The sequence below is a fragment of the Erigeron canadensis genome, chromosome 6 (assembly GCF_010389155.1).
Source record: "Erigeron canadensis isolate Cc75 chromosome 6, C_canadensis_v1, whole genome shotgun sequence".
Classification (NCBI taxonomy): Eukaryota; Viridiplantae; Streptophyta; class Magnoliopsida; order Asterales; family Asteraceae; genus Erigeron; species Erigeron canadensis.
This window is the reverse complement of record NC_057766.1, coordinates 2,051,067-2,077,849: the sequence shown is the minus strand read 5'-3', so window position 1 is coordinate 2,077,849 and position 26,783 is coordinate 2,051,067. Positions and strand designations below refer to the sequence as shown.

General features: G+C 30.9%; 1 protein-coding gene across 1 annotated transcript; it reads right to left on the bottom strand.

Moving 5' to 3' along the window:
* Window positions 1-16,486: 16,486 nt before the first annotated feature.
* Window positions 16,487-21,555, bottom strand: LOC122605727 (ATP-dependent zinc metalloprotease FTSH, chloroplastic-like). Its single transcript, XM_043778686.1, has 5 exons — window positions 20,209-21,555; window positions 19,072-19,318; window positions 17,448-17,631; window positions 16,882-17,053; window positions 16,487-16,794 (listed from the first exon to the last, which is right to left on the bottom strand). Exons 1-5 carry the CDS (start codon window positions 21,496-21,498, stop codon window positions 16,573-16,575), a joined length of 2,115 nt encoding a protein of 704 aa, XP_043634621.1. The 5' UTR covers window positions 21,499-21,555; the 3' UTR covers window positions 16,487-16,572.
* Between the last annotated feature and the right edge of the window lie 5,228 nt (window positions 21,556-26,783).

Below are 26,783 nucleotides of genomic sequence, written 5' to 3'. Positions count from 1 at the left end.
TTGTGATGGATCAACTATGATATGAAATATTTGTATTAAACCTAAAAATTGATTCCATTAGATATTAGATGATGAAGACTTGTTCATCGACATCATGAAAAAGCATGCAAGGCTAGGGAAAATGCGAATCTAGGAAAGTCATGATACGTTAATTGATAATAATTTGTCTGTAACTACAACATTTATAGGTTAAGGTTGTAACTACAACATTTATAGGTTAACGTTAAGGGGTTTTATTGCAGTTGTTATAAACTCAATCGTTTGTTATATTATGAGTAATTAATATAATTAAGACTTCATCTATAAATCTATAAACCCTTATAAAGAAAATAAGGTTTAAGACTTTAAACACTTTTTATAATATCTCTAAATTACCCCTAACCTTAAAATAAGTAACACACGTTTATTTTACACTACTTCTTTGTCTCCCTTTCTTTCATACTATAACTTTCCAGTGTGACAGTGTCCATCATCACCGACACCTCGGTCATCGTCTTCCGTATCCATCATCACCACACTTATCGTTTTTTAAATGGTACCGCTGCAACGCGCGGACACTCATCTAGTATTATATATTGCATACATATACATATCAGTGTTCGACTTGGTTAATTAGTCCCATCTTTGTTAGAAATTTAATAAATTTAAATTTATAAACTCATTATATGTCACCGGGTTGTAATAATTTTAAACTAAAATTTTTGTGAAAACTATAAAACTGACCAAAATACACTGTGATTTGAATTTAATACAATGTGTTTTTAATTTTATTTTTTTAAGGAAACATATTGTGTTAAGTGAATCACAATATGTTTGAACAATTTTTTGATTTTCACATGCTATCAAAAACACATTGTGATTTAAAACTTAACACAATGTGTTTTTAAATTACACAATTAAAACACATTGTGTTAAATTCAGATTACAGTGTGTGTTTTAAGCAGTTTTTTTTATTTTCACAGAAATTTTAGTTTCAAATGAATATTTCACATATGTAATGTCACCAATAGAATAAGTAAAGAGAAACATGGAATAGAAAACTGATTATTTGTTAATTTGTTCACCTCACGTATCAAGTTAATTTGTATATTTATTTCTAATTTGTTTATAGTTTTCTCAATTTAATAAGTGTTGATTTTTAATTTTTGGGTTTGTTTGATTTTTAGCTAAGGGCTTAATAAAAAATAATGTTTTAATTTTTGGTTTGTTTGACAATAAAAATTGTTTGATTATTACCTAGGGTTTAAAAGTTTATTATAACAAGCAAATGCATATAGCTTTTTTGGAACGGAAATGCATATAGCTTAAGTTTGATATCTGAAATTTAGAGCAGAAAATTGATCATATTTTACTAAACAAATTTGATTATCAAATGTAATAAACTTTGATCTTAATTTATTTCTTTAAACAAAGAGAGGTTAAATGTATTTTTTTATTATTTTATATAGAATATAAAAACTGGTAATTTAACTTAATAAATAAACGTTATAACTACTTATTAGTTAATTACTCAATTCATATATATATATATATATATATATTAAGTTAAACATTTTATCCACTCAATAAGACAATAATAATTAATGGTTGAAAAAACAAACAAGGTGAAGTTAGTTAAATATAAATAGTGGTTTATTCGGAAAAAACAAACAGGTTGAAGTTAGTTTTTTTTTTTTTTTTTTTGAAAAGTAAGGTTGAAGTTAGTTAATTATACTAATATACCGTAATCGATGATTTCTTAACAAATTAAAATATTAAAATTTTCATGTAAAATCAACTTTTTTTAAAAAAATCCATAAACTTGGCTTACTACATGTAGCTAGATCAGATAGTCACTAGCGGGTGACTTCCTCATTCCCGACTAGATTTCGTCATTCGTGACCATATGTTATTTAACGTTCAAGTATATTTTATATTTTCATTATTGGTAATTTTGTATATATATATTTTTTGAAAGGTTGTTGTATTATTTTATATTAAGAATAATGAGATCGGTTAAAGAATTCAACCAAGAAAAAAAACATTGCAATATATATTCTCAACCACTCAATTCAAAAAATATCAGCTCTTTATCTCTAGATATATAATAACTAAATTAGATTTAACCTCTCGATCAAATTAAAGATTTATTGATGAAATAAAGATAAAAAAAAAACATTACATTTACTACTCAAATTTGTTTAATAAAATATGATCAATTTTCTTTTCTGAAATTTCAGAAATTAAAATTAAGCCATATACATTTCCGTTCCAAAAAAAGCTATTTGCATTTGTTTGTTACTCGATCGTATATAATTATAAATAACGGTAATCTTATGAAATAGTTTAAACGAATGACACGTATTGGTAGACCCACTTCACAAACAAATTTGTCACATCATTTTTTGGCATATTGTATAAAGCTGTAATAAATAAGACAAAGTGGGGCTAACACACAAGTACACAACCCACTAAAAACGATTTCAACAGTTAATTTAATTAAGATGCTCATATAAATATAAATATATATATATATATATATCCATATTAGGTCTTTTACCCGCACGATATACGACTATTTAAAAAGGTTATTCGTATTGTTTAGTTATATATGTATTAATAATAACTATTGACAATTATAACTTGTTTTTTAAGCATGTATATATAAATTTATATTTATCGGTTATGAAACTATTTATATATATATTGAAATAGATTAATCCAAAGTACTTTAACTATTAGTCGATTAATGAGTAAAACAATTATTATTATTATTTAATATGTATAATAAAATTATTTATACCAACCTTTTGGGACAATTATACATTATCAAATATTCATATTTAATATCACATATTATACTTCATACAATACCAATAAACATAAAATTAAATTAAAGTGTAATGTAACATAAGACCAAAATAATCTATTACTTTTACAAACTGATATGTAATCCATTTACAACAACATATATTTAAGAAAGAAGTTGTTCATAATAAGATAAAAATAACCAAATAAAATATATCCAGAAAGCTAAACTTATATTCAAAAAAAAAATAGTTAACACAAAATTGAAATGAGATATAAAGATAAACATAAAAGATGTTGGGGAAAAACCAATCTAATGGATGTTGTTGATGATGAATAACTTATAGGAGAAGAATTAGAGATAAATAAAAACGGAATTTACAAATTTCATACGAAACTATGAAAGGAGGAAAATCTGTCTTTTCAGAAAGATTTAGAAGGTATAGTTTTATGTATAGTTTTAAATATTAGATATTACATTATTTACTGATATTCTTATATTATTAGTTTGAAGATCTAAATTAATATATTACTATATTAATAATATTATAAATATACGGGAGTAATAGTTAAAATTTGGTTGCCAAAATTTGGGATTTGCATACATATGCAATTGATATATACCCATGATATAAAAAAATTGATTTAATATTGCTATTTTAATATTTCATAGATTGTTACTTTGATCGAAAATATGCACATTAGACTATTATTATATTGATATTTTATAATAGTTTTGATTAGTATATATAAATGATAATAAAAAATAAATATTGTGAGGAAAAACGTGGAGATGCCACATAGAAAAAATCCTATGTGGCAATGTTTAAAAATAATTTTGAAGTGAAATAGATGCCTTTAAAATGTTAGGATAACTACTGTTTTATAAGATGTATAGATAGATATATGTCGTCGTATTACTGGAAAAATAAAAGGCTAGTAATCATCTAACTTAAATACTATGATTGTTTTAACTTTTACCCATCGAATTATTTTATTGAATATAAGGGTTAGTTTAAATACAATTTGACCTCCATGCTACACTCGCATTCAGGTGGAGTGGACTGAGTATTTTTTTCTGTCATGTTTCAAATTGGGGAAAAAATGATCACCTGAAATTTTTTTTTTTTTTTTGTGATATAGGGATATATTGTTTTCGTGTAGAAAAATTTCGATATACTCGGTTTCGACCCTCCATTTACCCGAAAAATAGCCTTAGGGAAAAAAACATTTAGATCCCGACCCCCCACTGAAACTTTTCAAGCTTCGCCACTAAAGTCAACAACACAACATATAAAATTTTCTCTCGAGTATATATATATATATATGTAAATACTTCAAAATTTGAGTTTACGATCCGTAACCAATGACTATTTACCGTCATCCACTATGCTTAAAAGTTTCGATTTTGATGTGATTTTAAAAATTTATAGTAAACCCAAAACTCTAACTAAACACATTATATTTATCATTGTTGTTTATTATAATTTAGCTTCAATTATCGATTTACTTTAAGTTGAATTTATTTCATGTTTACGAATCATACATATGAGACATATTCGAATTTCTTTATGATACTATCTATATAGCTATCCTAATACTCGTACGATGTACGGTAGCTATATATTATATCATAAAGAAATTTGAATATGCTCATACATTATTAGTGAGTATGAAATAAATTCTGGTTAAAGTAAACCGATGATCGAAGCTAAATTATAATAAATATAATACGAGTATATGTTTAGTTAACATTTTGGATTTACCTTAAATTTTTACAATCACATCTAATATACGTAAGTTGATCTTTTAGTTAATATTATTTATTATTATTAAAGCTTTTCTAAATGTATCTCATATAGATATGGATAATAATATGAAAACATTATATCTTATAATAATTAGAATTGTAGTCAAAGACTAACAATATAGATGTTGGTTTAACTTTTTTTAATTTATTATACTAAAAAGACATTTGTCACTTTAAGGCAGTGTCACGTGTTATTAAATAAGGGTTATAATCTTGTTTTAGTTTATTAATAGATATATATCTTTAGTAATATATAAAAATTATCACACTCTTTTTTTTCTAACGCTTTTCAACATTCTTTCTTATAAAAATGTCTCCATACGAAATGATTTTTCTACCCTTAATGAATTAATTAATTTTCCTTTTTTTATTTAATTATTTAAACATTCTCACTTAAAATACCTATAATAACTTTAACGAAATAATTTAAAACATAAATCTATCAACTCCTAAAATAACTACACTACCCTGTTCTTTTACATTAATTGTTTTTACAATAATAACAACACTGCCACTATCCGTCACGCCACCACCGCCGCCGCCACAACCACAGTGCCGCCAACACCACACCGCTGCTACCATCATCGTCGTCGCATTGCGCGGGTAAAATGCTAATATACTCGTATAATTTTAGCTATAAAACAGTAATCATTTTAACTACTTTTCTTTTGAATCTAAATTTAAATTTGAAACAATAATCACGTCCCTTTTATCTTAAATGATAAAAACTTTTATAGTTTAGGATTATATCATTTCGAAAAAAGTTGAATAGTTAGAATGAATTATGTAAAAGTGTCCGATGATAGAAAAATTATATACATATATATTACAATAAACTATAACAATATTCATGCATGGTTTATAATGAATAATGAAGAAAATTAAATGTTTAGTCTTATAATTAATTACTCGTATAATATAATTAGCTTTTCAAATACAAAGCTAGAGAGCTTAAATTTAGTCATGCGATAGCTAGCCAATAATGATAGCCACTAGCCAGCGGTTAGAAACGTTCATGATTTTATTAAAGAATATGAGTTCAATCTTTAGGAATTGTGATAGTCTTGAAGTTTTCCTTCCGAATTTTCTAATCGTCTAAAATACATGTAAAGTTTTACCTTTAAATGGTGAAGTTTGTCTAACATCATATACTGACTTATGATTCGGGAAAAAAATTTCATCCAACATTTATCAGGTATAACTTATTTAATTTAGATACTCCTAATACATAAGAAAAAGCACCAAACAAGTCAACAGATAGAATAGCCATTAATTAGCTATCAAACACAATGAATAGGCCAAGTGGCATTTTCAACATATTTATTACACGTTCATCCGTTCATGCTGTTTTTTATTATACGAAAAATAATCTAATATACACCAAAATGTTCTTGTTCTTAATACTTTTGTTTTAAAAACTGTTCCATGCAAATAATCAAACATATAAAAACGTGTATAGACGATAACACGTATTTATACCATTTACATTTGATACTTTTGGGTTTTTTTTTTACTTAGGCGGATCATTGGGATATACCTGGTAGTGCCTAAAGACAAGTAGAGTAAGAGTAACTTTACGACAAATTTATAATGCAGTTTTTAAATGTCAGGATTCTGTTATATAAAAAAGAATTAGTAACGCAACTTGTTGTCCCGTTTGTTTTCTCTATATCCATATAGAATGCTCGATCGAATGTTAATCATTATTATAATTGTATATCTAAATATCTAGCTAGATTTATATTAATAGTATAGTAGCTAGAGAGATAATATTCTTATCAATATTTTTTATACTTTATTAACACATATAACTTACATGTAATTTATATATGAGGTTGTATACGTATATATATGTCAATAATGCATAGTTATGATAAAAGTATTGCATAACGTGTATTCGTGTATTCACAAACAAAAAAAAGATATACATTCCATATATATATATATATATATATATTTACTATAATTTATGATATATAATGGGGTTGGCTGACCCCTCTCTTCACAAGATATCTCCGTAGTCCTCACCACACACATGTGATTCAAAACCAATGTCTTCTTGTAACCTCTTTCTCTGATTTCCAGTGATGAGAAGAAGATGTCAAAAATCAATGGACCAAAGTTCGTGTTCGACGATCGTCGACTTCATTGCTTCACAAGATGCTAAAAGAAGAAGAAAACCAGTCACAATCATTTAGTGTGAATATTTAAGGCGAAAACTGTGTAGCCAAGATGAAGACAACATTAGTACTTGTATTAGTCACGATGTATTGTCGACGAATTATAATATATGATGCCCCCCTAAGATATAATTCGATCTTAGCTAGACTCACACTCGAAACAAAATATCAAACTAATAATTATTTGCTGAAATGAAATACGTGGGGACTAATGACGAATCGACCATACTTGGCATGGTTTGGAATTTTAAGACGTGACTTTCTATTTTGTTGTTGCTTAATTGAGACAACTATGACTGAAGAACCAAAACACGCTATAATAATTCATAATATTAACAGTTATTCTGCAGTTTTCAACCAAGTAGGAAGGAGATGAGATGTAAATAGTCTTAAGACAGTTTAATTTCAAGAGAACTTCTAACTCGTGTACATGATTCATTGATATTTGTACTATTAAATTTGATATATTTACTACCAGTATGCAGTATTGATTTGTATAGTCAAGTATAAAACTTGTACATTATGGTAAATAAATCAAGAATAGTGTGGTACGTTTATTACTTCCATTCATTTATAGATAATTAGAGACAAAGGCATAACTCACATTGAGCCATGCCATAAGTAAATTTCTCTAAATTGCCCGGGCTAGTGCGTGGCAAAACGGCAATTGACTAATTAAGACCTTGTGGTGAGTCGTAGGGTTGAGAGCATTAAGAGTCACTCGTCACATACTTGTGCAATGTGGTCCTAATAGTGATATTAGACTCGTGGTGATTTTTGTCTAGAGGCTGTCGATTGTTCAGAATGGTCAATATTACCAATAATATATGAAATCGATCCGTTTAATCAGATATATCTAATTAATTAATTACTAAACTAGCTTGTGTTTATAGGGTCGGGGTTACTAGATAATGTACATTTTTTAATTGTTTTTATGCTAAATTAAATACATATAATCTTGTAACTACTAGTTTACAATAATATATAGGTTGTAAAGAGTACGTGTTAGGCTGAGATTTCTCGATCGCTTGAGAATCATCTTGTTGCGAAACCTTATTTTTTGGGTTGAATTTTTGTAGGTGTGTCAGTGAGTATATGTCACCCATGTTTGTGGTCCTTATATGAACATGTACGTACCTTTACCTTTGACCCTTTGTGAAATCGTTGTAACTTTCTTTAATTTTCTCTCGTTACGTACAAAATGATTATATACTTTTATCATAAAAAAACAATTTAATTTCTTTTTATCATTCATGTATTATGAGGGTTTCACAGTTAATCTTAAGTGTATGAGAACTCTATATTCATTTTATAGACTTCCCTTTATTTCAAGAATCAACTTTTTTTAAAACAATTGTGGAAACTTTTAAGTTATGTATTAGATTACATGTTTTTAAAGTTTATTTATATGTGAAATGTTATAAAAATGTATGTTGTAGAAAAAAAAAAAATTTTAAACCTTTCAAATAGTCTGTTGTGAATGAATATGTTCAGGTTCCGTTCACATGTAAACAAACGGCTATATATATATATATATATATATATATAAGATTTTGGGAAAAAAAAGTTTCTTCTACAACATTTTTTTTTATAACATTTCACATGTGAATGAACAAAAAAGATAAAGTCCAATACATAATTTAAGAGTTGTCACCATTCTTTTTTAAATAAAATGGTTTTCAAGATAAGGGTTCAACCATATAATGTTGTTAGCTAATCTAAACTTATATGTGGAACGCCCACATCTTAAAAATTAGTATTTGAGATATTTTTTGTTTTTTAAATCAATTGGTTGAAGTTATCTATAGCTAGAAATTATTTTTGAAATGTTATTTTTATATTTAGTAACAACCAAAATTCAAAAGAAAACTATAAAGAATAGATTTGAATTTTAAATGAACTATAGAGAATAGATTTAAATATTAAATGAGTCAGAAATCATTTTTAGTATAAAACTTAATAATTACAAACTCAACTTCTATAATACAATTATACATTCAAAAAAACAAATACCCTTGAGGCATCCATTTACAAGTATTTATTATCTTTAAATTTCTGTCTATATCTATACTTTTTTATAAAACAAATTCTTCTTCCCCTTCTTAATTTTAAGAATCTGAAATGATACATTTACCCTCCATCTTAATACATCTTTGATTCTATTTTATAAACTGTTACTAAAATGGCCTTAAAAAGAATTCAACATCTATCTCTCCAATCGCATAACAAAAACCCTAACTCAAAATTTGTCCCCTCCTCCCCCGCTTTCATATCCCCCGCAACAATTTATCACATCTCCGACCGCAATAAAATTACTTTTACGTTGTCGTTATCGCTGCATTACGCGGGCATCAATCTAACTTTTATAACCCATTTGCATTTAATATATATTGTATTTGATTTTACTTCCCAATTTATCATTTCTCTATTCAAAAGAAACTAGTTATCTATATTATATTATAAAATAAATCAATTTTTAATTTTTAACTTAAAATTTCAATAGTGATTTTAAGTTTCAACAATGTACACATTCTAATGCATGATGTACTATACATTATAGCCACATTACTGTTGAGATTTCATTAGCCGAATAACAAAAATTGCGTCGGGTTACTGACCCAGTTTGGATGACAAATCAAAATTATTTTCAAATCAAATCAGAGTGCGTAACGGAAGCGTGTTAATGAACTGGTAGCAACTATTAAAACCATGTGGTATCATTTTGAAAACAATTAATAGTTCTAACGTCCTATCTCAGAATCACCATGCAATGCAATATAAGTAACTTAAAGTAAATACAAGAAAACTAACCACGTTGCGGTAGACGAGACCCTCCATGATGTGGAAAGTTCCGGAAATGAGATTCGAAGAGTGAAAACCCTCCGTAGGTGCGTACACGAATAATGCCTCAACCAAGGATCTGCTAGACACCTTTAAGCTTACGACCGCAACCGAACGAAACCCACTTGATGAACCCTAAGGTCGAATTCGACCTCCCTTGTAATAAGGGAGTCGATTTTCGTATCCCTCTTAAGGTTTCTTGAATTCGACTACTTGTTGAAACTCATTTAGGGTTTAACTAAAACCCTAAATAATTAAACCTAAAACAATTTGAGGTTTTTGTTTCTTTGGTTTAGTGATTTCGACCCACACATAAAGGAGAAGAAAATTTCACCTTTAAGTTTGTGTTTAAGGATTTGTGAATGAATGAATTAATTAGGGATTTCTTCGGGTATTGATAGGGATGTCTTCTAATCAAATTAGGAAACAAAAATCCTAAAAATTTCTCCCTAATTTCATCCTACCCTTCCTTGGATTGATCAAGAACCACCCCAAATGCTAGGTGGGTTGGACCGAGCTTTCCTTATTTGATTAATTAACTATTAATTAATTAATGACTTTAACTATTAATTATCCAACTCGTTAACTTATTTAATTAATTAAACTAATTTTAATTAATAAGTTATTTATCTATCAATTAAAACTAACTTTAATCGACTACTATAAATAACAATTTTCGGTTTATCCGTTTATCCTTAATTAACTCGTGTTAATTTATAAACGTATAATTTAATTAAAGACTACAAAATCAAATGCGTAAATGATGAAATATCATTTCGTAGCTTTATGGTTAAACATTATAGATGTCAATTGTGTATGACCCTACGGGCTCAAAGATCTGAGACATATAGTTAGTCATGTCTACGAAAGTTCACACAAATTCAATAAATACATCAATAACTTCCACTACTAACCGGCGTTACCGCCACTACCACCAATCTCTGCCGCCGCCGCCGCCGCTACCGCCGCTCGCAACCACCAACCTTCAGCGCCACCGCCATTACATTACCATCACCACTGCCACCTCCATCAATGTCGCAACGCACGGTACCTTTCTCTCATATATTCTATAGGAAAATGATTAATCCTACTAACAAAATAATCTAAAACTCCTCCTAACTATTAAATAATGAGATGTGGAAAAATCAAGGGTCAATATTAGAAAAGAAAATTAGTGTATATCACATGTCACCTTCTTATAGTTTTAAAACGATTTTATGCTAATATTGAGAAAATTTTATCATTTTCCCATTCTAAAATGTCAATTGTGCTTTCATTTCATGTCCAAATAAGTGTTATTAGAAACTTAAAATTTTGTTTTAAAAAATAGGTTCTGCTTATATAATAACCATATCTTTTTTGGAAAAAAGTAAACATAAAACCGACTTCTTACCAACCATTTCAAACTAGTTCATTAAAAAACTGACACTAATTAAACCGGTTAACCGACCTGGTTGTTAAAACACTACCGTTATCTCTATTTTCTCTTATTTGAAATTTTGTTTTGGTTTTCACCTTTGAACATGTGTGTACTAGATTATATCCCCAGGTATAAATTAATTACCAATCACATATGAGTTTTATTTTATCATATCAAATGATAAATCAAAACATATGTAAACTCAAATAATTTTAATAAAAGCTATTAAGATTTAACACTTTATAAAAGTTGATTCTATTACTTATCAATAAACTTTACAATAAAACTAAAAAGACATACACTCATATTATGTATGTCAAATTTGAAAGGAAAATGATTCTATTGTATGTCAAATTTGAAAGGAAAATAAAGTAGACTTTAGGTAAAGGGAGGGGGAGGGAGATATAAAAACATACAGGTGAAATTTAAATCGAATATGAAAATTTTAATATTAAAATATGCGTGTGAAATTAATATAATAAAGAGTTAATTGCATAAATCGTCTTTCCGGTTTTACCAAAAAATCACGTTTCATCCTTTAAACTTTAAACTGAAACTGGTAGTCCTTTATACGCGGATAATGGTCACGTTTCGTCCTTTAATCTGACGGATAATGGTCACGTTTCGTCCTTTAATCTAACAGATGATGGTCACGTTTCGTCCTTTATACGGTCGACTAAAGGACGAAACATGACCATTATCCGCGTATAAAGGACTACCAGTGTCATTTTGAAGTTTAAAGAATGAAACTTGATTTTTTGGTAAAACCATAAGGACGATTTTTGAAATTAACTCTAAAATAAATTTTTTTTTTTTTGAACAACAGTGGTGATTGAATTCAGCGGCATGCCTCTTAATCGTCTGGTAGAGATCGACCATGTCACCAGCACAGTCAATCTGAGGGCATGACTAGAGGTGGAACTCCCACTATCATTCTGGAGGAAACTAGCTAAATGCTAGAGAAAACCCCACGCTCCACCTCATTGGCAAAGACTTCCCAATATGCCTTTACAAGGTTTTGAACCCGTGACCAACATTTTCTTGAAAGACATTAGGGGCATTAAATGTTTAGTTGGGATAAATCCCAAGAACAATAAATATCTTATTTAACATTGATAATAGGGAAAATATATATTACAAAATAATCAAGTGATTTGTGAAATAATATTAGAAGTTAGAAGTTAGAAATCATGACTTATCTTGCTTTGACTTTTTATCTGCTATTTAAAGTTGATAAAAACAAATTCCCATATAGAAAAATAATGTCATGACGAATGAATTGTCATATGAGCACATATTTAATTGTCATCATATTAAAAAAAAAAAAGGAGTTAATTACAGAAATTGTCCATGTCGTGGTACTCAACTTGCAAGTTTCATCCCTAACTTTTATAAATTACAGTTTTCGTCCAAAATAGTTTGCTCCGTTAACACTTTTAGTCCTACTCTTAATCACGTGTCAAATACGTGATGGATAATTTCATCCTTTTTTGGTTATGGTGAAGGGTATATTATCTTTTCATCTTTTTAGATCAATACACCATCATCATCATCTAAAACAAAACCTAGAAAAACAAATATCATCATCACCTCTGTGTCAAAATCAGATCACCAAATCAAAATAAAAACAAAACCAAATCAAAGCAAATCTAATACCAACAATAAATTTTAATGAAACAAATCAAGCCCTGTATATCATAATTTATTTCAACATTATAATCCAAATCATAGATAATTATGATAAAAATATAAAACAAATGAACAAAACATCAGCTAGTTATAGATCTTATGATAGTTTCCATGAAAATCATGATGCTATTGATTATGGGTCGTGTTTCCAGTATGAACTTCAAGTTCTAATGGATACCCGCATAGTCTTCGGGGAAGATGTAATAGGGACTTTTGTGAATGCCTGCCACCGCCGCTCAACCACTGTCGGCTACCACCCAGCCACCGTCCGGTCATGGGCAGGTGGCTTATGGAGCGACTAAGTCATAGTAGACACCCAAGTCGAGCCAAATCATAAATCCATTGCAGGTGATCCATCTTGTTCAAAATAAACAATCTTGGAAGCCTTTGATCTGGGTGATGGTGATTTTTGAAATGAAGCAGAAGTATAATTTATTTTATTATCATATGGTCTCGGTGAAGAAATATATCCGAGTAGAGGATTTTTTTGTAATGTTACAAGTGAACTCAAAGAGCTTTTTGGGTTGTATATGAAGAAATATGGTTTTGATTTGTATATGAAGCAAACAAATGATATTTAATATATATGGAGGTTTGAATGGCAGTATCAATTTTTAATATGTAAATATCAAATCTTTATATGGGAATTGCTTGAATTTTTGGGTTTTTTTTTAAGGTTTAGAGAGTTATTGGATCATTAAAAAAAATCAAAAATTTGTTTTCATAAAGAACTTTTGATGGATTTAAGGGTTTTTTGTTATTTTAAAAATCTCTTAAATATGAAGAACAACATATGAATATATGATGAAAGAAAGAGAGAAAGTTAAAAAACAATGAAAATGGGGATTAAATTGTGTGGTTGGGGTGTTAAGGGTAGAATTTATGAGATTACCCATCACATGCAGATCATGTGACATGGTTATAAACAGAAGTTTAATGGTAGAACTAAAAGTGTTAACGGACAACAACTGTAATTTATGAAATCTAGGGATGAAACCTGCAAGTTAAGTACAACGACAGGGACGATTTCTGTGATTAACTTTAAAAAAAATAAAAATTATCATAAAATGATACATAAGCCAAAATAGAGTTACTCAAACATTTAAAAAACCACATTTATCCTATGTACTAAAAACCAACCTGTTTTTTACAACCAGGTAATGCATAAGGTACAAACAGTGTCTTTACTAGCCATAATGCACATGATACAATTTTCTTATGCATTAGACTTTCCAGTTCTAAAACATGTCAAAAATCATTCTACTGTAAATCCTTTAATTAAAGTTTAAAACCCGTTCTACCCCATTTTTCACAAATAATACAAGAACATATCTATATCCAATTCCTACAAAAAAATCTTCATACTTTATCAAGAGAAGCAATCAATACACATTCATGAGCTTCACATGTTTGTCGGTCACCACCTCATCTTGATCTATAAACCCGGCAAGCAAACACCACCGCCAACAACCTTTAGACCGCCGGTTAAACACTACTAAACACCACACCACCTCATCTGGATCTATAACACCACCGTCCACCGGGAACCACATCATTTGAATGTATACCACCTCTGACCATAAATATTGTTCCTGACATCAGCATAGGGTGCGAACAGGTTCTGATGCTATCGCGCTGTATCTTCCGTCAACCACCATGTGGTGCCAGAATCCACTGAGTATGTGTAAAAAACGGGTGAGTAGCAAAATCTGTTTGGTATTTTTCAAAGTGTACGTAGATGAAGAAGATTTTAGAAGCAACTAAATTAGGTTTTTTAATGGATGAAACTAAGTGAGAAATGGAATTCAAAGAAAATGAAAAGATGGAAGATGGAAAGAGAGAGCGGTGATTAAAGGGAAAAAGTATTGAAACAGTATTTCCTTGAAAAATATACAATGCGGATGTTCGGTATCACAGGTCACAGGTGTCATAGCTTTGCCTATTACGTGTACAATTTTCTTTTGTACTCAGTGTTAAAATGACAAAAATAGTGTTTCTAAAATGGAATGTACTTATTAAATGTATTATACATAGCAAAAGATTTGACATGTAATCACTAGATTAAAAAATTGACATGTAATGAGTAGATTAAAAATTAAAAAATTAACATCTGATTAGTGGGTTTATAAATTTGACATGTAAATATGTAATTACTAGATTATTGTTTTCATATAACTTGAAAGCATAAAAACTTCTCTTTTATTAGATTCATAATCAATAAACTAAGTACAATGATTTATAACAAAATCTGCAATTCGGTATTTAAGCATAAACTTTACTTGCATTATGTTCATTGTACCCGCAGCGAAACGTTCGCTGCGGTTAAATAACCTAGTAAGATCTAAAATTTCCTCACCTAGTTATTGTATAGGTATCAAACAAGTTGTAAAACATCTCTGAAGTCTCTTTGTATTCTTCTTTGGGCTTTTTTGGGTTGTCAAGCATTAGTCTAGTTTTTTATATGAACTGCAGAAAGCCTTTATTCAGCAAAATGATAATCAAGTATTCAAGAAGCCAACGGCCCAACATTGATAATAGTAAAAAAAAAAAATATTGTATTAATGGCTAAATATTATGCATTTATGCCACATCTATTCTACTCCTAAAAGTATTTACATGCCTATGTCAAAATTTAAATCTTTGTCTTTTCTCTTAGCATTAGGGGGAGAGGATTCATGTCTCCCAAATTTTCATCTCTCGTAAATCTCATTAATCAAATACATTCAACTCAATTTTTCTTTTCAACCCTCCCAACCATTTTTAATGGCATTCATGACCTTCTCAACCCTCCCAAATTTTATTTATTTATTTTTTATTTAATTTAATCAAACTTTTTCTTCTCTAATAAAAACTTAAATATTTCAATTAAAATTAAACTAAACATCACATAAACATGAATTAAAAAGTACATAAATTTAAATTCTACTTTTCTAATGAAGATAACTAAATCAAACTTGCAACTAATGGTGGCGAGTGTCGGAAGAGGTGCCGGTATCTTCAAGCTCGACGTACACTTGATTAAAAAACTGAAAAGTACTCCCCGTAGACAAATCGTTTAACTCCGGTGGAACACAAAATGAAGAAATGGGGAAGAGGAATCCATTTTTTAGTAATGTGGTGTTTTTTTTTGGTGAAAGTGTGAAGATATGGTTTTGTTTGATGATTGTTTTGGTTAAAATGAAGTGTATATATAGATAAAGAGATAGGAGAAAATTTTTTTTATATAATTAGTGTGCAATGGTCAAAAGTGGGCTGGACCCCACCTTCCACGCTTCCCCACGCTCCCCTCCAACGGTCGAAACCATTCATCCCTCGCAGGGCTTAAAGCCCGTTGAACCTCATGCCGCTGGGAAGCCGTTTTGATGGCGGTGGTGTTACTTTGGTGGGTTGGCCATGCCGGCTATGAGCCCGCTCCCACTCCTCTCCCCCTTAGTGGGTTAGCCCCGCATTGATTGGTAATACCTATTAATTATTATTATTGATATGTAAGTCTACAAATTTTATATAGATAGATTCATATACTTGTTTAACAGATGAATAAATATAGACATATATATAGTGATGTGTAAATGAAAATTTAGTTGATATGAAGTAACTGGTAACAATTTATCTGATCATATAAATTAGTTCATGAAGAAGATAACTAAAAGCATATAAAGCAATAATTTTCTACTCTTCTATTAAACAGTTTCCCTTTTTTTTGGTTATTGTCTCCCCTAGATAGTTGAACAATCACAAACATGATCTATGTATCATAACTTTAAAAACTAATTACAAGTCAATATATAAGATAATCAGCTTTAAACTGCATTCACTTTACATTAACAGAGTGTAAAATGTGACATCTAAGAAATGTAGAGTTCTGCTTTCCCATCAATAAAAAGGCTCATGAACTCTTCTCCGTCGACTGTTTCTTTCTCCATAAGGAGTTGAGCAAGCTTGTGCAAGATATCAATTTGTGTGGTAATAATTGTCGTTGCCCTCTCGTATGCCCTTTCAACAAGTTCCCTCACTTCAGCATCCACAATATCGGCGGTAGCCATGGAATAATCTTTTTGGGATGACATCTGCAGATAATTTTGATATTAGGGGCCAGAATATTTGCCAGGGAAAATAATTGCTTTGAAATATAAATGCATGTATATCTTTATTACCGATTGTCCCAAGAATGGATTTCCGCCACCACCACCAATTGCTACCTGACCAATCTTCTTGCTAAATCCAAACCTCTCAACCATCTGTCTTGCCACACGAGAAACTTGCATAAAGTCATTTGATGCTCCTGTTGTTACATTGTCTTTTCCAAAGATAACCTCTTCAGCAACCCTGCAATGTAGTTATGGGTTTCAACCAATTCAGTACCAAACTGACAACCACCTCCTGTTTCCTTAAAATTTGAAAATTATTAACCTAAAGTAATGCTAATCTATAGGGTTTGAAAAGGCCAACAAACAGACAGAACATGTGGGTTTTTGTTTTCATTTTTAAGAGGACCAGAACCAGATATGACTTTTAGAAAACTTAAATCAAGAACTGGTATTTGAAAAGTTCAAGAACCATGAACTGAATTGAATATAGCTAGTTTGAGTTCATGAAGATATACTGGCATTTATGCCTCTAGAATATGTCCTACAAGGACGTTATTTCTCCTACAATCTTAATGGAAAGAATCCCCGAGATGAACTCTACAAAAAGTTGAAGAATAAGAATGTGTTTTTACCTTCCACCGAGAGCGACAGCCATTTGGTTTTCAAGGTAGCTTCTGCTGTATAAACCAGACTCGAGCCTTTCTTCACTTGGGGCAAAAAAGGTGAGACCACCTGCTTGACCACGAGGAATGATGGATATTTTTGCTACAGGGTCATACTCTGGCATGAGGGCACCAACTAGGGCATGCCCGGCCTCTGCATATTCAACATAACGCTTTTCTGTCTTAGTAAATGTCTAAAAACTAACTGTCCTTATGAAAAAAACAAAATTATATCAATATTTTTACGATGATGACAGTAGGCAATCAAAGTGGCTATTTTTGCTTAAAGACGTCCCAAATAATGAAAATTTGCAGTGTGAAAACAATGTTGTATCTTTCTAGACATGATGCCTAAATTGTGGACGAAAATCAATGAGATCAATGTACAATGATTCAATGTAAGGTAGCTCAGAGCTTAAGGTTTTTCCAAAGAATAAAAGTATACACTTCTCAGCCATTCAAAAAAAATAATGCTTCTCTTAAGAGAGTGAGGGTGTGAAAGGTTAAGTTGTAATGTAACTAACTAATGTCTTTTGAAAAACATGTTTTGCTCATAGCATAAATGCAAAACGTCTTGAATCCCCTTTCATGAGCATGGATCGGAAATATAAGATGACTAACATCAAATTACAAAAACAAATGGGTAAAATTCACTTGAAACTTGAGAATTTCCCGAAAGATTAAATAATGCAATTCTCACCAAAAGAGTGGATGTAAAAGGTAAAACATGTTCTGGTTATTAAAAATGGAGAGTCTTTTTGACACGGATGTAGGAGGCCGAAGAGGTATCCTCATGACTGTGTTTGACCATTTCCCTGGCCAATCCGAAGATGTTTAACTAGGAAGGTTTCGAACTTGAGACCATGAGACCTCATCTGAAAAAACAGGACACCTAGCCACAAAGCAACCTTGGTGGTGGTTCATGGTCTTGTTATTATATAATATATGCAATTAGCTACATGACATCACTCTTAGCAATATGTCTTTTGTGGATCAGGTTCATATGATCAATAGTTGAGCCTCAATGGTGAATGGACAAATATTTTCAGATAAAAAATATTTAAAGCAAACAATGCAATTCTCCACAAGAACAAAAGGTGTCCATGAAAAAGCATGTTTCCGTAACCATGATATGTAACTAGCCACATGACGCTTAGGATGTTTAATTCTTGGCCGATTGTATTAAATTCCCTATTTGTTTAATAGGTTGGAGTGTAAAGGAGTTGGGTTGATTACATTTAATTTTGAAATAATATTTAAATTTCAAACCCAACTTATAAACCAAACAAAATCTTTACAAAGATAACAACCAAATTAATTTCAGATGCTACCAAACCTATATCCATTGTGATTTTAGTTAACCAAACACCACTTAATAGACTAATGCTAGAGTGATAACACGTAGTGGACAACTAGGTAATTTCAGGTACAAAAACTTTTCATAGCAAAATAATGCAATTCTCACGGTAACAAAGGCTGTAAAGGTAAAGCATGTGTTACTACAATAGGCAATTAGCATGTCTGACACTTGGTATAATGTTTAAAATACCGTTTCATGGGTTAAAAAAAGTTAAAAGAAGAGTAAATGGGTTACCATGATATGCCACAAGCTTCTTCTTCTCTTCTGAGACGACAGCATTTTTCTTCTCGGGCCCAGCAATAATTCTCTCAAGAGCGTCTGCAATCTCGTCTTTGCTAATCTCCTTAAGCTCACGCCTCGCAGCTAGAATAGCAGCTTCATTCATCAGGTTTTGCAAATCAGCACCAGTGAATCCTGGAGTTCTCCTAGCAATCTTATCAAAATCCACATCTTTTGCAAGTGCCTTCCCCCTTGAGTGCACCTGCAGATTACAAGAGAAGTTACACATAGTTTTAGGTATATTCTAATTTACACATAGTTTGAGGTATATTCTAATCACTAAACTGTTAGGTTGCCAATTCAAGTATCATTAGAGAGGTAAAGTGTATGATTTTGATTATTTTGACTTTGAATATGTCGTAGAGCTAGTCCTCTTATAGCAACTCCTTACCTGCATATCCAAATATGAATATCTAGATTCTAGACTCTAAAATATTCAAACTAGTAATGACAATAAGTCGTGTCCAAACACCCTGTAAGGAATCATTCGTAGTGTGTTTTCGGCTTGTCCTAGAGGTGGCTATTTCAACCTATTTACCTAATTACCTAACAAATGGGCCGATTTGGATTATGTTTTATGATCTCTAAATGGTTCAGTGGAAGAAAAGAATAGGTTAGGTTAAGAGTATACTTCTAATGCATAAAACAATTTACCTCCCTCTAAGGGAACTAAATTGATAGCATAACAATCTAGTTCTTGTAATCTATATCTATTCTTCAGCACAATAAGCACCTATAAAACTACTTGTTTAAATCGTTACCAACTCTGCACATCTTGTCCCCTACATCTACATATTCAAAAATCTTAGTAATGCTAATGGGATCCATTTACTTTTTGTCAGCACATGTATGATTGGTTATGCATTTCAGTCAATCAAAAACCACATATATGACCCGTTACCCAATCTGCCCATTTTGGCACCTAAGTCTACATGATTGAAAATCTTATTGAAGCTAATTGAATTCATGTAAATTCTTTTTCAAGACCTATGTACTTTCTTCTCGGTTCCCAGATTCCAATCAATCAAACTACTTGCATATTCGAAACATAATTCACGAAGTAGGCATGTTGGATGATCAATTTAGTCATACCTGAAGGATCTTGACTCTGCCTGCGACATCAGGCCTGTCAACAGTCACCTGCCTATCAAATCTCCCTGGTCTCAACAAAGCCGAATCAAGAACATCGGGCCTGTTAGTAGCAGCCAGCACAATAACACCTGAATTACCCGAAAAACCATCCATTTCAGTCAACAACTGATTGATCGTTTGCTCCCTCTCATCATTTCCACCTCCTAAACCCGCCCCTCTCTGCCTCCCCACTGCGTCTATCTCATCAATGAATACAATACAAGGTGCTTTCGATTTCGCCTTTTCAAACAAATCCCTAACCCTAGATGCACCAACACCCACAAACAACTCAACAAATTCAGAAGCAGCACACGAAAAAAATGGCACACCAGCCTCCCCTGCAACCGCTCTAGCTAACAGGGTCTTACCGGTTCCAGGTGGTCCAACTAACAAACACCCTTTTGGAATCTTAGCTCCTAAGGCAGTATACTTATCAGGGTTTTTCAAAAAATCAACAACTTCTTGCAATTCTAACTTAGCCTGATCGGCTCCAGCCACATCAGCAAAGGAAACCCCAGTTTCAGGAACTTCCTGAAACTTGGATTTCGATCTGCCAAAATCCATTGGTCCGCCGAGCCCACCTGGCCCACCAGGGCCACCTTGGGACCGGCGGAACAAGAAAAACAAACCACCAAATGCTAATAAAGGAAACAATAAATTACCAATAAAACCAAGTAACCCATTACTTGCTTCCCCTTCAGAAACCGAAATATCGACACCATTCATCGCCAAAATATCGATAAGATCAGGATCATTTGGAACAACCACAGATGCTCTTCTTCCATCCACAGCAGTCAACTGCAAAACCCCACCATCTTTATTAAACCTAACTCTCTCAACTTTCCCTTTTTTTACTGCATTCAAAAACTCACTGTATCTCCATTGACTTCCTTCAGGCAAGTCAGAATTAGCCTGTGGTTTTGGGGCAGTAAGAACATTTGACTGTGAAAAAGTTAATGAATTTGTTGATGGGCTTTGTTTAATTAACTCAGTTTGAAGTGGGGTTTGTGGGGGAGGCTGTAAATTAGTATCTGCAGCCAAAGCCACTTGTTGTGAAGAAAAAAACAGAGCAGCTGCAGCAGCAGCTAGAGTGGCTTTTGATTCAAAGTTTAAATCTTTTGACAAATTTGGTTTCTGGGATTTGTCAAGAATTGATTGGGGAATCATAAATCTGGTTCTTGATTTTTGAGTTTTGGGTGTTGGTGTTGAAAGTAAGATATTTGAGCCAAAGAAATTGGTTGTGGTTGCCATTTTTGTTTTCTTGAAATTGAATGAAGAAATGAGTGTGTATGTGTATGTATAGGTTTGTTATAAATATAAGTGTGATTTTATGTATATATGTATGTATAGGTGAAGAAAAATGGGGATGATTTTATGTGAAGGATGAAAGGGTTTCATGCATCAATGAAAGCCATAGGTTTTTTGAGTGATGGGATTGGATTGTATCTACGTGTTCTTTTGATCACCCTGTTTATCCACACACTGATATTTTTTTTTTTATATGCTTTTCAAGTTGAGTTTTGTTTCTTAAACTAATGTTTAGACACCGTGGACTATGGAGTATGGACTTTAATCAACTTCAATAAATTATGACCATAAAATGTTGCAGTAGTGTTAAAGTTAATAAAGGAAATTTCCATGAGAGCTTAGAAATGTTCTTCAAGTTTATAGGACAAAAATATATTTTTTAAGGCCTTATTAAGTTTTAGAATTTAAAATTTTCTTTTAATATGTTATTGTGTCTTTGAACGAATTATTAAGGGGTTATATTCCATTAGAGGTATAGGGTGAGGGTTTATTAGCGTGGACTGAATTAAAACAACATAGTTTAAACTTTAAACCTTCTATTCAATCTAAACCTGTCAAAAAATAAAACAAAAGTAATTTCCAACCTCTCAAAAATGAAGGTAATTTCTAATAATAACAGAAGAAGTTACATTAAACTTTGGCAGAAAAAACCAGTTCCAAAAAAACGAACGAAAAAAAGAAAAGTCGAAATTGAAAAAAAAAACAGTTCATGAGGAAGTGATTAGGTTCCTCTAGGAACCGTTGATTCCAAAATCGATTTTGTTTTTAGAAAAACGGTTCCAAAATCGGTTCCTAGAAACTAGTTCCAGCAACCGATCCAGAGAAACCGATTTGGAATCGGTTTTATAGTCATAATTTACCGTTATTTCTAGCCCTTTTTTTCACCATTTAATCAGCATTTACCATCCTATTACTTGTATACATATCTAGATTTAGTTTCATTAGTTTAATGAACGAAATACTCAAAAATCTCTTAAAAAGTCATTAAATATCACTAAATATACACTATATATGTCAGAACTCTCACGAAATGGAGGCTAATTATGCTTCATAGACGTTATCTACCGGTGTTGGTTCTATAAGTGCGGCAACACTGGTGGCTATATTACCAACTACTAGAAAGCAAGAAGTGTTTAGTTAGACATTGTCACCATCTTTTGACAAAATGTGCAAACTCAACATTGTCAAAACATATAGATAGACATCGTCCGGCAAAAAAACAACCAGCATCATCATCAGTCATCACAAGGTCAACAAACGATTAAGTTTACGACGAACCTTTAAATGCGGCTTGAACTATTGATTTATGTATTTGGAAGTTAGGTTTACTGACGAAACCTAAAATTCTTTTAACGACAGATTACAAATATGTTCCATTTCTACCATCAAATCATCAATGTGACGAATTGAATCCTCAAATCCATCCGAGAGGAAAAAAGTATCTTCTAAATGGGTTAACCCCTCACAACCCTTATAGTCAGCCCAGTTGTAAGTCCATATATTCTTACTTACGTATCAGGGAGCCCATGCAGTATTCCAAGACTTCTACAATCAATAAACCAACAATAAAAACTACAACTGTTTCTGCAACTATTGCATATTGAGTTCGAACCAAAAGATTTAAATATAATCATAGCACATTTTAACATTAAGTCTCCAAGAATGTATATTTACCTTTATGGGGACAAGACGGTTCCAACAAGTTAGGGGAATCGATAAGAAAAATGGTATCAATGTGTTTCTAACCGAAAAAGTTTCGGGTAAGAACAACAAAGGGTATCACTTCCAATCCAAAAGTTAATGCCATATTGCAACTCGATCGATGTTGTTCGGAAACTCTTTCTTTCTTACGGCTAAATTTATAAAAGCTAGCACTAACCTAGCAACTTAGCAAGGTACTAAGGCAAATGCACCGACTATAATTAAAAGAGGAGACTGAGAATACATTCCATAGATTAAAGTTTTCTTATTTTGATTTTTTATGCTTTCCAATACGCATAGATACTTCAAATAATATAAAATATAACATGTAACCATCATTTATTTCACATCTCCTTAACTTTGTGGTAAGCTCTTTTCTAATCATCTTTCTTGGTTATTATTAGTTGATTGATTTTGATTATTGTTGTAGCATGTTCTTTGATCTATGTTTTTTTCATAACCTAGCTTTGGGTTTTCAAAAACTAGAAACTTTTTATTGATAATTATACCTATATAAATCAAATATTATACTTATATATTGCTTATGTCTTTCCGACAAGTGGTCTTCAGAGAATTTCTATATAGCACAAGTATTAGTACTAGTATGTATATATATATATATATCTTTAAGTATTTTAATAATATTCATTCCGAATTGACATAGTAATTCAAAATACAAATAAGCCTATAATTAATCAAAAGTGTAACAATTAAAAGTGTTGTTACCAAAACATAAAAGGATTACAAAACTTAAAAACAAATGCCACCCATATATATTTTAGTATCATGATTTTAAGGTCATAACATTCATTATTAACAAAATAATTAACATCATTAACAAATGTTCAAAAAAAAATATTACTATTAACACTTTTATGATCCATGTATTGTATATTAGTTTTCATCAAGAAAATATGCATTAAATAAATTATACTTAAAGTTAAACTTTTTTAAAATATTTGTATATAATATAAATTAATAAATCCGTATATCATACGAGTATTATTACTACTAATATATAAAAAATTCTATTATCTATTTAGTATAGTTTTTATCCAAATTAAGTTAATTGGCCCACCACAATATATAATTTGTTGTTCGTCCCCTAGACATTTATATATATACTAAAAACCAACTGGTTTTTTATAAGTTTCTATGCACATGGTACAACTACACATGCATGCAACTTTGAACCCTTTACCTTTTAACCCCTTAAAGATTTTACCTTTTACATTTAAGTCCATCATCTTTTACTACTTTACATTTCAACTCCCTAAAGTTTTCTCTTTACTTTTTAACCCCCAAAGTTTTTTCCTTTTACAGTTTAGCTCATCAACTTTTATGTCTTTACCTTTTAACCCCCTAAAGTTTTTATCTTTTACAGTTTAGCCTATCAATAAAATGCTTTATTGTTACAATGTCAAATAAATGTTTGTTGGTGACTTTATCAATTTTGTACCAAAACATTGTCATCTGAAAAGATAATTTACTTGAGTCTCGCCGCAAGTTGTGTAATATAATTTGCGGCAACGTGTTTAAGCTTAACGAATCATTGTTCACGACGTTACTATAAAAGCTCCGCAGCAACGCGCGGGTATTTATTTCTAGTAGATTCCTGGCTACGACGCTATGCCACCACTCATATAGTTGTTTGACTTCTCACAATTATAAGTCTTTGAACATCTCCTCCATTTCACTTCGAATCCAATTAATTTGTGAATCACACACTATTATTTCCTGATGAAGTTTCCGGCCACATGAAGATAGACATGAATTGACCGAGGTAGATTAACAGTATTATGATATTAGATGATTGTTTTAGTCTCTTAAAAATCTAGGGCCTCAATCTTTTGTAATTTCAATTTAATGTTTTGATTTTGGCTAAGTACCACTATTTTTTCTATTTTATTTGTGCTTTAATTTATTGTTTTTTTTAATTTATATTCTAATGAACAAAACTCAAAAATTGATATCGTTTAATGTCATCAAAAATTTTAAACTGGCACCTTGAATTGGACCCTTCCTCTCCCACACTCTCAGTTGATTAATTTACGTCTGTGACATTTTATTTTATTTTCAGTTTTCACTTGATTTTTGGTTAAATGAATGTGTAAAATAGTCAAACCTAGTTTATTAGTATTTTGAGTCCGCATGCACTGTACGTTCGAGCTAGTGACTTAGGCTCTGTTTGATTTTCACTGAATGGGATGGTTCAGCACTTGGTGCTGAATCGGTCAGCATCCTAATTGTTTGTTATGTTGTTCTGAATACTGAACGAGAGAAAAAAAACTCTGAACCATTTCACCTTTAGATGCTCTCTTAACCATTCATTATCCACTTCTTACTCAAATACCCTTCTACTCCCTTTTTCATCCCAATCTATTTCTGCCGTTTCTCTCCCCATCTACCTTATTTTTGCTTCTTTTTTTTTCTACTAATTCTATGGCATAGATATCTGTCATAATCTCTTTTTATTTATTTTTTCCTCTCCTACTTTTTTCATTCTTTTCTTATGTATGTTTTAAATGGTGGTCTCCTATTAAAAACAAGAACATCAAGTTCCATTATTGCCTTCCAAGTCACGTGATTTAGTGGAATCAAATGTAGATGATGATTCTGTATTTCTGTTAGAGCTTTTGTTGTTGTGACACATGATAAGAAAGGTGGTTGTTTGAATTTGTGAATAAAAATGGATTCTCAGAGTGAAATTTGATGGGGTTTAATGGAAGTTCTTAATGGTGAAGGTGGAAAAATGTGGTGGTGGTGAATAGTGATTGTGGTCAGAAAAGATGAGGAAGGAGAGATGATGATGATGACATTCTCTTGGCCATTAAAATATATGAACATTTTTTATTTTTTTTTAATGTTTTAAGATAATTATTATATTCAATGTTTTTATTATCTTTTTTATATTTTTATATACAATGCTTGCAACTAAAAACAAAAGTTAGGCTATGTTTGATTAATCAAAAATCTTTTCCGTAAGGTAAAACTTGTAATTTTTCATTATTCAAAGTATACATTCAGACTAGAAATCAAACATATTATTTTCATTCAGAATCAAGTTCATTCTGTGTCTTTGAACCATTCAGGCTAAAAAATCATTCAGCACTAAATCATTCTGCATTATCAAACACAACCTTAATTTGGTATCTGATCGATCTAACCAGAAGAATATAATCTCTTTTAAAATCTCTCTTTATCACTCCCTGTCGCTACACACTTATTTGTTTATATTCATGTATAATGACAATAATGTTTATATAAATATATTAATATTAAATAATGATCATATATATCCTGGAAGTTTCAATTGGAGACAAACTTAGTGTACCTATCTGTTGCCAATTTGTCATCAACGTACGGATCAAAATGTACACTTTCCTATCCTTTTCCTTTCATATCTCAAATCATATTTAAAGATTAAAATAACAAAAAATTATGAGGCTAATCCAATCCAACTTCTATATATATCATAAGCGAGTTATCTATTTAAAAGCATTCTATATCAAATAAGTACTAGTAAT

Excerpts from the sequence above, each read along its gene's own strand:
- LOC122605727 (XM_043778686.1), bottom strand. The coding sequence starts at position 21,498 with ATGGCAACCACAACCAATTTCTTTGGCTCAAATATCTTACTTTCAACA. Across the intron at positions 19,319-20,208 it reads GCAGAGTCAAGATCCTTCAG|GTGCACTCAAGGGGGAAGGC; the intron begins GTATGACTAAAT and ends TGTAATCTGCAG. Across the intron at positions 17,054-17,447 it reads GCTGTCGCTCTCGGTGGAAG|GGTTGCTGAAGAGGTTATCT; the intron begins GTAAAAACACAT and ends ACTACATTGCAG.